Source organism: Leuciscus leuciscus (genome assembly GCF_965113295.1).
Source record: "Leuciscus leuciscus genome assembly, chromosome: 5".
Classification (NCBI taxonomy): domain Eukaryota; kingdom Metazoa; phylum Chordata; class Actinopteri; order Cypriniformes; family Leuciscidae; genus Leuciscus; species Leuciscus leuciscus.
The window spans coordinates 27,913,286-27,929,238 of NC_138729.1; the positions used below are offsets into that span (position 1 = coordinate 27,913,286).

The 15,953-nt window shown below is 37.2% G+C and overlaps 1 protein-coding gene across 4 annotated transcripts in view; it reads left to right on the top strand.

The window, feature by feature from the left end:
• Window positions 1-730: 730 nt before the first annotated feature.
• The window catches only part of mink1 (misshapen-like kinase 1), a 39,285-nt gene continuing 24,062 nt past the window's right edge, over window positions 731-15,953 (top strand). For 3 of the 4 annotated variants that reach the window (XM_082169120.1, XM_082169121.1, XM_082169122.1), the window contains exons 1-8: window positions 731-1,909; window positions 9,442-9,507; window positions 11,331-11,513; window positions 11,755-11,865; window positions 12,250-12,340; window positions 12,731-12,861; window positions 13,667-13,721; window positions 14,545-14,623. In XM_082169120.1, coding sequence (XP_082025246.1) covers window positions 1,853-1,909; window positions 9,442-9,507; window positions 11,331-11,513; window positions 11,755-11,865; window positions 12,250-12,340; window positions 12,731-12,861; window positions 13,667-13,721; window positions 14,545-14,623 — 773 coding nt within the window. In that variant the 5' untranslated portion in view covers window positions 731-1,852. The remainder of the gene's footprint in view (window positions 1,910-9,441; window positions 9,508-11,330; window positions 11,514-11,754; window positions 11,866-12,249; window positions 12,341-12,730; window positions 12,862-13,666; window positions 13,722-14,544; window positions 14,624-15,953) is intronic. The other variant, XM_082169123.1, reaches the window with a different exon arrangement.

Consider the following 15,953-nt stretch of genomic DNA (forward strand, 5'->3'; position numbering starts at 1 on the left):
ATTGTCAGGACCAGCCAACAAAGTTCAATTATTTATATAGCACCTTTCTTAATCTCAAGGTCGCTTTAAAGAGCCAACAAAACAAAAGAACCAACTGAAACAGAAGAATTTAAGTAAATAAAGTGTTTAAGTATAAGACCTTTTTTTAAAGCAAAGTAAATGATAATAATATAGCCTATTAAAACTAGCGCAACCAAATAGTCTATAAAAGTTCTATAATTTACTGTCATGTCATTCCAAACCTGTATGACTTTTCTTATGCAGAACAAAATAGAAAATATTTTAAGGAACGTTGGATACTTTTTTGGTGACCACTATCTTTTGTGTTCCACCGAGGGTCAAGAACGACATGAGGGCAAATGACGAATGTTAATATTATTATTTTGTTTTCCAGATGAACTATCCCTTCAATAAACATACTAAGTCATGTCTTAAATTAGAAAATTGTTAAAGTGTGAGAGTAAGGGTTATGTAAGTTTATGAGAACAAAATATCATTAGCTTAGTATAAAAGCAATAGAAAATGTAAAGTCTAAAGAACAATTACAAAAAACAGCTTGTGTGATTATGTTCTGCTATAGTTATTATTTTTAATGTTCTGCTTTAGTTATTGAGGTATTATCCCGGTACCACCTGTCTCCATTGTAACTAGCTTATTCGGGAAGTTTGTCCCTGTTGTAGCACCGTAGCAATTCAGTCAAACAGTACAGGAAGACAGGAGTGAGAAAGTGCAAGGGAGGGGGGGAAATAAAGTGGCTGGAAAACAGTGTTGTGTATTCTTGCAGAGGAGGGACGTCACAGCCCGAACACAGTAGAAGTAGGAATAGGATCATACCAACACAGGAGAGAGAAGTTCAATCTGACCCATTCCCGAGGCGACTCGTTTTAACAAATATCTTAATAATAATAATATTATGTAACGTTATGCATCGTGACGAGTAACTGCCTTAAAGGGTCCGGCCTGAAAACAAGGTGCTGTTTCTGATTTCCCGTTCTTCCCCCTTTCCTTCTCTTCAACAAATCGGCGGAGGTTTTGCGCACAACCGGGAGGTGCCGCTGACTGACATCAGGAGGGAATGAAAGTTTGCCAGGCGGGCGGAATTTTATTCGACGTAAACACTTCTTGTTTTTGACATCAGGACCGTGTATTTCAATCCGAGACACATTGTAGAGACTTTTAAAAACTGTGGACATTAACTGAGCCGAACAGTGACATCGAAATCCACACAGAAATCCCGTTTAAGGCGTGTGCGTGGGTTGCGCCGTAACATGACGGCTGTGGCAGATTGACGCGGATATCACGAGCGAGCGCCGCTGTTTTGGAGCTCGGCTTTTGACTTATCTTGAAGTTCTGCCTCTTTATTTACATATTTTGTGATTTATACTGCTCGTGTATATATTATTCTACTGCTTTGACTGAGGTAGGCTTGGCTTAACTTACGCAGTGCTGCCAAAATGAGTTTAGAGACGGAGTGCAGTGTGGCACATCTGATTCAAGCTCATGTAAATGTTGCCATGCAGTCTTCAGGATTATAGGCTCAACCTCAGCCTTTATCATCGATAAATGTTCGCTAGGCATTTCTCGAACACTTGCATGAAGAACCGGATCACTTAGCCTTAAAGAACCCTTTGTTCTCCGATAAAGAAGAAACAAACATTTTATGGTCAGAAATCCTGCAGCTGTTGTCGGTTAAACTGGTCGCGGCGGGGACGAGCCAAATGTTTCTCCGGGGACCTCACAAGTTTTTCTGAACTGTCCATTGAAAGAAATATACTGATCAAATAAAAATACCGCTGTCGTAGCTGCAGTTTTGGAGTACATATTTTGAATTTCCTCCTGAATCGCTGTAAACATGTCAGAAAACGCACCTACGCGGAGTCTGGATGACATCGACCTGGCCGCCCTGCGGGTGAGTGTGTGTGTGTGTGTGTGTGTTGTTCACCTGCCTGCACCTGCCAGAGGCCTTCACACCCAAACAAATCCTTAACATTATGATCTATGCCGATATTATGGGTTATGAGGGAAATATATAAATAACGAGCTTTTAATAACGATCTTAAAGGTTTACTAGCTCGTGATGAGTATTTCCTGCGAGCAGGTGAGTCTTGGGCCTGTATTGTGTAATAAAATAATCAAGGCCTGGAGTGTTTATTTATTTCTGTGTGTGTCTAAGTCTAGGTCTCTCTCTCTCTCTCTCTGTCTCTCTCACACACACACACGTACATTTGTGGTTTGGGAGGGCCTATAGTTTGCAAATAAGTGTTGACACTGAATAGGCTTCCTCTGTAATCTTAGAATATCTCCCTTGTTGAATGGGGAATGTCCTGCAAAACATTAGTGTAACTTTACATTTAGGCCATCACTCACTATGTTTACGTACAATACAAATGTAAAGGCATGATTCAGTGGACTGTCTGTTTTTTTTTTTTTTAATGGCTTGGTTTCTTTTTTCTTTTTCATTTTAAACAAAAACTCACCATTCCCTACTGACCAGATGCTGGAAAGTCTCAATTAATGGATACATTTGATATGTTTACAGCAACGATTGAGTCCATTTTGTGAGGGGAGAAAATGAGTTGCCCACGTAGTATGGAGAAGTGGGCAGATTATTTTCTTGACATTAATCCAGACTTTATGGCAAGAAGATGATAATCCTTCACCAAAGTATATTTTAGCAGGAAACCAGCTAAAATACCATTTTAGCAACAAATTACCTATGCACTCTGTCAGTAAGATTTTGGAATATTTTTCAAAGAATTCTCTCATGTTCACCAAGGCTGCATTCATTTAATCAGAAATACATTGAAACTCGAATATTGTGAAATATGTTTACTATTTAAAACATCACTTGTTTTTAATATAAAACTAAATGCTTTTTTTGCGGGATTCTGTGATGAATAGACAGAAATCTTTGTAACATTGTTAATGAATTTACTGTCAGATTGGCTCAATTGAATGCATCTTTGCTGAATGAAAAGTATTAATTTATTTAAAAAAAAAATCTTACTGACCCCAAACCTATGCACTGTGAACATTAGCCTTAGAATAGCTGGCATATTATGTTGTATACTAGAATAGACTGTGTGTATTTAATGTGCAAGCAGAAGGCTAATCTAGTCATCTAGCTTAGAGGTATGTTAGCAGGTGGCTAATCCAGTGTCTTAGGGCTAATTATGATCACTAATTAGGTGAATACCAGCATATAGATAAGGTAACATATCAATCTGAAAATAAAAATCATTTTACTTTTAGTATTATTTTTATGTGCTTTTGTCATTTTTATTGTATTACTATTTAGGTTTAAATTATTTATTTTTCAATTTCAGTTTTAGGCTAGTTTTTATTTCCAACTGATTATTATTCAACTTAAAAGTATTTCACTTAGTTTTCAATTCGTTTTCATTAAAATGTCATACAGTAAATCTATGGCAGACTCCAATCATTTAGTTTGCTGTTTGCTTAAATTTCCCATTTTTAACGTTTTTTTTTTTCCATTTAATATTTATATATTTTTTTTCCATTTAACAAAAATGTTTTTAATAGTTTGTCGAGGTATGCGTCCTTCCTAAACAACTGCTTTGAACCTTGCGGACTGGACATAAACACGACAGGACTCCATCCTTTTAACACTTCAGCACAGTTACGTGTGTTAGTGCGGCTGTGAATATGCCATAAACGTTAGACCTCTGGCCGTAACTCTATATCTCTTGTGTGTTGGTACAGTGAGTTCCTGGGCACGGCTCTCCCAGGGTGTGATGTGTGTGATATTGCCCCTAGAGAGAGAGAGAAAGAGCACGATGATTCACTTAAGCTCATTGTTTGATAGCTGTCCTATATAACACCCACATACAGCGTAGATGCACATTTAGGCGAGCATAACACATTTAGACTATCTCAAGAGTTCTGCCTTACATGTGGCCCTCTAGCTAGAATCGCACACGGCCGAGGTGGTTTGTAGTTTCGTTGTATTGTTTTTGAACTTGAGAGCAACCTGCTCTGAAGTTCACCTGTGGTCATTTCAGTTTCAGTTCTTGTAAGGATCACTTTTAAATAACATTGATTTGCCAGAGCATCAAACTTGGCACAGAAGCAGCTGAAGTTATTTGCTGGCTCATGAATTTGTAAAGTCATGTATTTAAATTGGTCTATTATTACACAACATAGACTGTAAAAAAAGATGGACGACGCACCTTCATTCTTTTTCATTGTAGAAAAGTGAAGCCGCCAATGTCCCAATCTTGCGCTGATTCGGTACCCGAGTCTGCGCAGTAGCGAGAGTGGAGAAGTATGAAGTGGAGCCGAGGTATCAAGGCCCCTCCCACACTCCCGCAGAATCAGTTAGTACAGTTTACTGCAGAACAACTCATGTCAGTGTGAAATAAACAGAAACAGAAATGTAGAAATTAAAGCTCCAAACTCCTGAAAATCCTGAAAAAAAGTCAGTTGGTGCTTCAGTGGTTTCTTCGCTCAGAGAATCATGACGTGTCACTCCCGTTTTTACAACATCAAATAACTAACTAAAACCAAACTACCTAAAATGACAGAAACCATCTTTGTAAAAAAAATTTGAAGTGTAAATTGATTTAGTTTGTCTCATAGACCATTAGACTACATGAAGAGGGCGGGGTTTATGACCTATACAGGGCCCAACCACCTGGGGGCGATCGAAACGTTTTGGCTTCACTTTTCAGGACATGTGCGGCATAATTTTTACATAATCATAATAGCAGCCTATTTGACAGTTGGGTTGTTTATGTAAATGCGACATAAATGCTAATGATATCTTAACAGAAACCAAAATATCAAATAGTAGTGATGTAAGATATTGGTTAAACACAAACTAATGAATATGCATGTCATGATGACAAGAAAAATCTGCTATACTGTACCTTACAAAATGTAACAGAAGCTTGTTATTGACTGATCAAAATAAACCAGCTGAAGTACACATGTGCCTAAAGCCAGATGTTTGCCATACATTGGCAAGGAGAGAATATTTGTTAATGTTTGTTGGTATCTATTCATGAGGTTGCAGGTTAGTGATGTAACTTGATCTAGTGATGCTTAAATATTGATAACCATAGGCTGGCTCTGATGGGTACTACTTTAGTATCTAATGGCTTCATCTTCCTGTCAGATAACTGCATGCTGTTCTAAATATTTCCAATAGCTGTTTTTGTTTTCCAACCTTAAAGGGGGAGTTCACCCAAAAATAAAAATGTTATATGTGAATCTGTTCATCATATAAATCGATCTATTATCGATCTATTATCTAGCGAAACTATCATTTGTTGGTAAAGGGTGAGAGACCTTGCGAGCCACATGATTTTTGCCAAAGAGCCAGGTGTGGCTCGCGAGCCATAGGTTCCCAACCACTGGTGTACACAAATCAATAGATTAAATTAAATGACCATTTCACGAACTGGCGTGGTCTGACAGGGTGGGGGGCGTGGCATCACGATGGTGGTCAGCCATCGGCACAACCCTAATTAACAACTGTTCCAAACCAAATTGGCAAAAAAACAAACAAAAAAAACTATAACTAAACCATGTGTCGAGAGTGGACAGCATATTTTTCCTTTAAGTAAATTTCTCACGTGTTGCCAAGGATTGACGTGATGTCACTGTCCGGAGCAGAAGGTGGTGGTAATGTACCAAAAAGCTGGTTGTAGGGCCCTATAAAATCCGTTTTATTTTTTCCCACATTCCAAATACATTTTTTTTTCTGTGTTAATTTTTCTGGACTCCCATTTTAATGGTTAAATTAAATTGTAGTTATCAAAAAGCATGTGTAATTAATTGAAATCATGAAACGTATACAATTTAAAAAAAAAAAAAAAAAAAAATGCCACTATGACATCTTTTTTTTTAATTCCATCTGACTGGTTTAAACTGTAATGACCAATTATTTAAAATGTAGGCCTAATGATTTAAGCAAAACTTTGTTCAAAGGTTAAACCTTTTATATTGACGGGTTGCGAGTAGACCTTTGAGTCTCTCTGTGTTTTTATAATATGACGATAGTTTTTCTCAAATCAAGCTAAAATGCGGCTAAAGTGACGCTCAGAGCGGCTGTGTAGATGAAGGTCATCCATTAATGTCCTCATATAGGCTGAAAACATCGCAAGCGTCATGCGTGCTTCAGTGAGTGTGCGCCATTCAAGAGATGCGCAGAACATGCATGATTCCTTTTTAAATGGTCTTTATGCGGTTTAATATTCACAGACACTAGTCTATATCGCAATTTTATTTAAATGTACTGACCTACTTTTCATCCAAGATCTGACAAATTCCGTGAAATTCCGCGTTATACAGTAAATTCCGCGTTTATGCCTGGATTCCACGTTTCCTTACGTGTTTTTCGCATCGCGGAAATGAAATCATATGGTCCTATAGTTGCCAACCACAGTAAAACACGAAGAAGAAGTCACTGTCTCTTACTGATCCTGCATCAGTGATACTTAGCAGTTGTATTTCTGATTTCAGCTTGAGCTTTAGAAATGCTTGGGAAAATGTAGCTTGTGTGGACGCTACCGCACTACTTGATCAAAAAGAGAGCTTCGCTACTGAACGGCTATTTGATTCAGAAAACAACGACGGCTACCACTACGCTACTGAGAAATGTAATTAAACTAGTAAACTAGTAGTGCCCAACACTGCTAAGTAGTCTAGCTGTGATAACTTTACCCGTATTAAAGTACCCCTATTTTACATTTTCGAACATTACCTTTTATGCTGTGTGTAGCTGTTTATGAATGTAAAAGTCGCAAATAAAGTAACTGTCTCCTAAAAGAAAGAATTGATTCTGAACTGCCTAAACAAGTCGTCAGCAATTCCAGTCTCACTTCCTGTTACATACATACGGAACAATGTACAAATTTGCATAATTCCAATTTCATTGGCTGCCCGCGAACAACGTCTCCTTTGACCTTCCCTCAAACACTATGTTTGTGGCTGAGGCCTGGAAGAGTTTGATTTGTTTTGTCGAGAAGATGCTATTTTCAGCACTGCGAATCCACTTTGCATTTATCAAGTGCCGAGGAAGACTCCGGAGCTGAAATTCAGAAATTGTTTCATTTCTGTCACACGCTGCAAGCGGTAGACCAATCAGAACAGACTTGGCTGGGTATGCTTCCAGAAAGAAGTGGTTTAGAGAAACTGAATCTTTGAACAAACTGTAATTTGCAATTTTGGTTACACTTTATTTTAAGGTGTCATTGTTACAGTGTAATTATATATTTAAGTACTGAGTGATATTAAATAACTACATGTACTTACTATAGGGTTAGGGTAGGATTAGGATTTGGTTGAGGATTAGTTGCATGTAATTATGCATATTTTACTGTTATTACTATGGTAAGTACATGTAACATATTTAACATGGACACTTTAAAATAAAGTGTTACCGCAGTTTTTTTTCGAAGGGGTTTAGTAGTCTAATTTGCTCAACTTTTATGAGAGCATCATTTCTCTGTTAGCATGGCAATTTAAATATCAAGAATTTTTTTGTGTCATTTTTAAATTTGATTTGATGTTTTTTCTGTATGTTTTAAATGTGTTTTTCAGTGAACATTTACATATATTGGCACGTATTTCCATTGGCACATTGCAGTTTATGTGCTGTCCTGTCACTTATCACACATACACTGGCTCATTTGGAAGATTTACCCTGCTTTTTATTTTATTTTAAATTCTGTTGCAATTTTTTAAAAGCCACAGGCAAACTTCCCCCCTGTATTCTCCAGGGAAAGCCTTATTATATGTTTATCATCTTATTCATCGGCTCATTTATAAATTTCCCTGCGTATGTCATCTGAGACAGATGCTCTCTCTAGAGTATAGTCTAATTTCCTTAGATCTTTGTAAACTCAGTTTGAATATCATAAGGGCACTAAAATAAAGGTTTGATATGATGTGCTATTTTATGTTATAAATGCTCATTTTTTAATCCTGTTTGTGTCTGTTCTCATTTCCATTCGCCCTCTTACTGATGTTTCACATAAGAGCATGTTGCTCACTTACAGCTCACCACTCCAGATCTCTTTAAGAGAGGGAGAGAGGAAAAGATAAAAAGGAGATGAAGAGAGTGAGAGAGGAAAAAGATTGCAGTTATTGGAGGCAGATGAGAGCGAGATGATCATGGTGTGTATTTGTGTGTGAGAGCTAGGAAGAACGTTAGCCTTGTCCACCCACAGAGCTGTACCGAGGCCATATTGAATCACGCACTGTATGTATGTGTATGTGTGTGTGTGTGTGTGTGTGTGTGTGTGTGTGTGCATGCTGCGCTGGCTGTTTTTAACCCTCTACTCATTCTAGTTTTTGGCTGCGCTCCCCAGCTGAAGCCACACATAAGATGTACATGAAGCTGCTTGAGAGTTGCATAATGGGTCTTAATACACGACAATGCAGCATCAACTTCTTTTTTAAACCTTGGGGTTTGTAAAAGCATGACGCTTTGTCTTGTTCTCAATGGCTGAGCAGGTAATGGTTCTGTCATTGCCATCCTGAGCCAGAAGGGAGCTGCTCGTCTAAGAGAGAAAAATGATTTCCAAAAATAAGCTTGATTTAGGCCATGAAATATTTTCTTTCATGGTCATCGTAGACTTAGTTCAAATCATGTAGTTTGGATATTTTACACTGAGAGTGACAATAAGAAAGTACAGAGAGTGAAGTTCTGACTTTATAAGGTTCAAAACACACCCAGTACAAGTTACAAATGCAGACACTTGTAGCTATGCTAGCTCTATTTCATGCATACTGAAATGCCCGACCACAATTTATCAATTCTCAGCATTGCCACAAGGGGAGCCATAACTATATTAGCATAACATAAAAGGGAAAAAATCTGAATTTATTGATTCTGATTTGTCTTAAATATCCTGGTTACTTAACGGTTTCATTAACCGTTCTTTTAATGAAATTATGTTTAAAAAATGTAAGACATTTGTTGAGAAAAGGTTAAAAACGTTAAGACCAATTATCAGATTTGATTTATATCACCTCTAAAAAGATGTGAAAAGTCAATATGTAACTATTTATTGACTTTAAATAAAATAAAATCTAATAACTGATCTTAACTGTAAATAAAAACAACAACACTAAAATACCAAATGGAGAACAGTTTCTTTTTTTTAATGGCACATAATTAAATAATTAAATTAATTAAATAACTTATGTACCTTTACCTTCCCCTGAGGTTTGCTTTTCCAACGTAAGAGCGCATATCAAAGAATGTTCTACCATTTTGGTCAAATTCTGGCATCTGCGTTCACATTCCTGAGTAAAGGATGTTTCTGGCCTAAGCCTCTAAGGTATTTTGGGGTCTTAATGTCATTGGACTGAAGTACGTAAATTCAAATGAATTTCCCTCTACAGTCTATATTTTAGGGGTTTGCATGATTGTATGATTTCACGATCTTAATTTTTTTTTCTCTCCGTCAGGACCCAGCAGGAATCTTTGAGCTGGTGGAAGTCGTGGGCAACGGCACCTATGGACAAGTGTACAAGGTGAGATACAGATGGAGGGCAGGAGAAAGAGGGATGGCGATATTTGTTAGGAGTAAATGCTGTCCTGTTGTTACTCAGCAATCTTAGATGACCTCTCGAATGATAAATAAAACTCCAATTTGTGTTCTTAGAAAAATCGAGTTATGTACCACCATGTGTGTTTGAGAGCGAGAGTGAAGATGAATTGAGTGGTTGCAGGTACATGAGTAACAGAGGACATAAGTTGTTTAAAGCAGTTGTGTTCACGTGTACATGAGGGCATGTGTGAGAATGTCATTGCGCTCTCAGCGTGGTGCAATAACCCAGAGTACCTCAGATCACTGCAGCTGTGCTCAGACCTGTCAATACTCGCCGTTGAGATGAAGACGCCTGGATGACAGCCGAATGAATGGAGAACAGAATGAATGCAGATAAATTCAATGGTTAAAGCTAAATTGTGTCATTTCTGTACTATTAGTGCCATCAAACAGAATTTGAAAAAGAACTGGTTTTCAAACAGATTTCCTTAACCCTCCTCATCTACAATTAGTCAGTCAAACATATAGTCCAGTGGTGCTGTTTTGGGTTAGTCAGGTATGTTAAAATTTTTGGGATAAATTGGTCTACAAATGGCTTTCTTATAGTCTGCATATTAAGTTGGGATAGGAGAGAGTATTTTAACATAGAAAAAAAATACATTCTTCATTTTTAAGGAACCACATGACATGTAGTGTGTAATAAGTCATTATACTTGCAGACTCATAGTGATTTTAACCCTAAAGGCCTCTGTAATTATTTCAATGTATGGCATAAGCGGCCTTTAAAGAGTGTGTAGGGTGTAATTTGTACTTCAGGCTGTATTGTTTGGAAAATGTGTTGTTTATAGACTGTAATGAGGATATAGTTTATGTCATGTTTAATAAGTGTGTACTGTAGTTTATAAAGGAATGGTATGAATGTGTTTAGCTTTTGGGTTGACAGTGATGTGGTTTATCTAGCTTAGTTTTAGTGTTGTGTTTAATAATGTAGTTTGTAGACTAGTGTATACCCGTGTTATTTCTCATAATGCTATGGTTTTAGCACAATCATTTTGAAAGGGTAATTAAATGCAAATAAGAATATGTCCGCAATATGTCATATATTAATATACTGTTATGTTATACATTTATATACTATAATGTACCTTTTTTGGGGATTTAATCATTTGTCGGGCCAAAAAAAATTAGTTTTTGGAAATACATACACTACCTTTCAAAAGTTTGTGGTATGTAAGATTTTTTTGAAAGACGTCTTTTATACTCGCCAAGTCTATTTCTTTTTTTAATCAAAAATACAAACAGTGATTTTGTAAAATATTATTACTTTTTAAAATAACTGTTTCTATTTTAATATATTTTAAACTGTAATTAATTTAGCAAAGCTGAACTTCCAGTAGCCATTACTCCAGTATTCGGAGTCACATGATCCTTCAGAAATCAATATGCTGATTGTGGTGCTTCAGCAAGTAATTTTTTTTGATGAATAGAAAGTTCAATGAACATCATTTATTTGATATATAAATCATTTGTAACATAACAAATGCCTTTGCTGTCAATTGTGATCAATTTAATTCGCCCTTGTTGAATAAAAGTATCCATTTCTTAAAACAAATTTTATTACCCCACACTTGTGAATGCCAGTGTATTTTTGTCAGTTTTCATCATACTTCTATGCCTTACTGCCTAATTTTTGCTCATGTAAAATTAAATATGGTGGTATCTACTCTGATTATGGTGTATTAACAAATAAAGTTAGTAAATTAGCCATTTCAATGCTACTTGCTATTGAAATTCTTTCTGTCTCAGGGTCGTCATGTAAAGACGGGCCAGCTGGCGGCCATAAAGGTCATGGATGTGACTGAGGAAGAGGAGGAGGAGATTAAAGCTGAGATCAACATGCTGAAGAAGTACAGTCACCATAGAAACATTGCCACCTACTACGGAGCTTTCGTGAAGAAGAGTCCGCCCGGACACGATGACCAGCTCTGGGTCTGTGCTTCCTCAGACTTCTGAACCTGATCGACTCCTGACCTTATAACTGATCTCATAACTGCTCAAATTCTTGCATAATGACACTGTGATCAGATACATCTATAGTCTGCCATTAACTGAAATGGTTTAGCATGAAAAATATATATTTCTTGGGTCATGGACCTTGTTGATTTGGAAAACAATGGCTTGTATCAGCTTGCGGTTTCATATATGTACATATATGTGTGTTTTTGTTCAGCTGGTGATGGAGTTTTGTGGTGCCGGCTCAGTGACAGACTTGGTGAAGAACACAAAGGGCAACTCTCTGAAAGAAGACTGGATCGCTTATATCTGCAGAGAGATACTGAGAGTAAGACTCTTAAAGTCACCATGAAATCAAAATTGTCAATTCGTAGTGCAGTATTTATTATGAATGATTTATATTTGTGCATCATTTCTTTTTCTTCATTCATGTGCCTTCGTAGTCTTTAAACAAAAACTTGAACTCCTCCCCCTCGTAATGACATCTCTTTACTGATGGCATGTGTGCCTGCAAGTGTGTGGGACAATAATGCATCTCTTCCAGCAAACTGCATATGTCGCAGCATAGAAAAAAAGATGATCTCAATTTTTGTTTCATGCTGACTTTAACAATACACATTACATGCCTGATACATGGTGCCTAACTGCAGCCTTACTTGAATTGTATATGTAATGTTGCACAGCCAGTAAACGCTGTCTCTCTGTTCCTCAGGGTCTGTCTCACCTCCATGCTCATAAAGTCATCCACAGAGACATCAAGGGACAGAATGTACTGCTTACAGAGAACGCAGAGGTTAAACTTGGTCAGTGGGATATTTGCTTGACAAAAAAAAACTGACTATCTCAGTAACTGTGATATTTGATTTGTGTAGCCCAGTTTTATATGTTTGAGTGTGTCTGTTGTCTTTCCCATATCCTTTCTGATTAGAGAACATCTTTTAACAACTAGAGCAAAGCACTGAAGCTCATTAATATAGGCCTGACACCACGACAAAAATATCTTCACACACCACAACCCGAGGGAGAGTGTGGCTTAAGTGGAAGAGTGTGTCTGTGTATGAGAAGGAAGGAATTAGCATAGATGAATATAAACATTTTGGCTGCGCAACAGGTTTCATAAGACTTTGAAAGCAAAACGTGTCGTGTAATATTACAGACCCTAATTGCTTCGTCTTTCCTCACTCTTTCTGTAGTGGATTTTGGGGTGAGTGCACAGTTGGACCGTACAGTCGGCAGAAGAAACACTTTCATTGGCACTCCGTACTGGATGGCCCCAGAAGTCATCGCCTGTGATGAGAATCCTGACTCCACCTATGATTACAGGGTAAAATGAGCTTCTGACTGTTGATGTACACCACTGTTTCTCAACCAAAAGTGGGTCGCAAGACCGTTTTGAGTGGGTTGGATGTGTGCAGTCAAAGAAACAACAGACTTTTTATCTATATTTAATTCTATGTTTTTCTGTTGCAAGACTTTTATTTTGAAAGATGTTCATGAAAGCTGTTGAAATTTCTTTAGAAAATCTCATTGACCTCAAACCTTTTGACAGTATTATACATCTGTGTGCGGGCCTCATTGTCTTTGTTTTAAAAGGTACATCAGGCATTTCTCCATATATTGTCAATCAACAACTCGTGAGATTTAAAGCAATATTAATTCCCTTAAAAACCTGTCTACAGTAAATACACGTGACATTTAGCTTGGTAATTATTCAGTGAAGTGATACTGAATACTACACTTTTCTCTGTTTGGTTTGAATGGCTATAGCATTGTCTGTGAGGAGAAATGGTTCCTCGAAGTCTAAACTACTTTTTGTTGGCAAAGTTCTTTGTTTTTCACTTTTTAGCTCATGATACACGTTAATGTATAGTTCATAACCAATAAACAATGCAATTATTATTCATGTTTTTTTCTTTAAACTGGATTTATTTTTGTGTGAGGATCCTGTTAATACACATTAATATTGGTTGTATGAATTTGTCCATTTCAGTCCACCCATCCCTTTTATTGCACCCCTTGTATTGATTGAGTGTGTGTGTGTGTGTGTGTGTGTGTGTGTGTGTGTGTGTGTGTGTGTGAGTGACTTTGCCTGAATAAAATAACCTTTTTTTTTTTTTTTTTTTTAACAGAGTGATATCTGGTCTCTGGGAATCACCGCTATAGAGATGGCTGAAGGAGCACCTCGTAAGTACACTGTCTGTGTGTTTACAGATGCAGATTACAGTGTGGATCCAGACCTTAATATGAACAAAATAACTATCAGTCCCTCGTAGCAGCGGTATGACACTCACATTACAATCGCAATTGCAGCTCTTGTTTTTAAGTGAATATTCAAAAAAGGGTTGAATATGTGAGTTTGCACAGTTACTGCTTTCACTTTACCCCTCACATACTCTGGTCTGAAATGCAAATGGAGTGAGGTATGCTATAACGTTCTGTTTCTTACAAGCACAGTTATCGTCTTCTGCATTAAATGCTTAAGCTATTTAGAGTCGGGTGGATTCTGATGGGCTGTCAAATTTTTATCGTTCATCAGCTGGAAAAAACGCTCTGAAAAAGATCCAAATGATATCGTTCCTCTGTTGTTATCATTATATTTATTGTGTGGACTTTCCTATTCTCATAGAATTAAAATGATTATTATTATAGTTTATTATAGTTAACATCCTTAGTGTAAATGGGCCTTAAAGATGATGTGCTTTTTTCTTCAATTTTTAAAAAATATTCTATTTAAATTATCCATACCTGTTATGCCAGTTGAACAAAAGAAGTAATAGAGTAACAGAGGTCGATCTGTACTCCATTGTCATAACTTATGCAGCACAACACTTAGTCATATTCTCTCTCTTACACGCTCACACGGACACCGTGTAGCATTGGCCCAGTCAGTGCTCTACTTTCGTTCATGAATTGTTGTCACCTCTTGAATCAGTTAGTTTGTTAATTGGGCACATAGGTGAAAGAGTCTTTTTTTCAGCGTGTTTGATCTCTGTGCTCTTTCCCTCAGCGTTGTGTGACATGCATCCCATGCGAGCTTTGTTCCTTATCCCACGGAACCCTCCTCCTAAACTGAAGTCCAAGAAATGGTGAGGACACGCTGTTTCAGCTGTTATTTTAAGATCAAGCTATATTTTCCTTCTTCCTTCCCTCCCTTTTTCCCCCTCATCTATATATACATGCACTGCATACTAAGTTATGATCGCTGCCATCCATATAGGTTCTCTTTTTGTATGTGGTTTCCTCGTTTTTCAGGCAGGAGTTGCAGCGTTTGCTTTCACACCTTTATCCTCACACATATAGAGTGCTGTTGCATGACGAAAAATGAGTTCTCTTTCTACCTTCATTTCATCTATGTTTTTATCTTTTCTTCCTGTTGGTTGCAGTTGTCATATATTGGCATGCCATGCTATAGTTTTCAGATTGGAGTTATTTTGGTACTTTTGGTCAGAGCCCTGCCCTTGAACAGCTGGTTATAGAAGTAGAGATGGAGCATTTGTTGGGTTTGAATAAAAAAGGCGGCCTTGTTTCGTTTTTACTGCATTCTCTGTTACTTGCAATGATGTGTAAGATATTCTGCTTCAGCCTGTTCTGTTGGCATTTTTTCAATATGTGTCTGTCTGATTTTGTTTAATTTAGAATCTTTTTTCCTTTATAACTTTATATTAAACTATTACAGGGCTCATCAAGGAGGAGTTTTTCTTATTTAATATGTTTCTTTTTAACAATATATTTTTACTTGTCAGAAAGAAATATACACTGACTGGTTCAAAAGTTGAGGTTAATATATTTCTTAAAGTGCCCTAATTATGCTATTTTAAAGGTTCATAATTTTGTTTTGGAGGTCTTCTACAACATGTTTACATGCATCAAAGGTCAAAAAACACTTTCATTTTCTCACAATATACACTGCACATCACCATATTTTTCAATGATTCTCAAACGACTCGTCCGAAGATTCAGTCTCTCTAAATCCCTCCTTTCCGTGAGCTACTCTGCTCTAATTTGCCAGACGGCCCAGTCTGTTGTGATTGGTCTACCGCTTACAGTGTTTGTCTGAAACAAAATGCCATTACCATAACTGAATTTCAGCTCCGGAGGCTTCAAGTTCACCAATTATATACACTGTAAAGACAGAAACGATGGCGTCGATTTTACCATATCAATCTGAGCGCGAGTCCGATGATGAAACATTGGAAGAACTAGTTATTCAACCCGAACCTCCATCGGAAGGACGACTTGAGCAGGATGTTTCTCAGTGATGCGCTACTGAGTTTGAAGTACATTATGAGATGTTGCAACTGTAATTCTTCAGCATTAACAAGTGTATGTCCATCAACAAGTAGATTTCTAATTTATTGCAGTGCACGTGTGGAAACTATATCAATAACTGTATCAATATCAACACATACGTTAGCC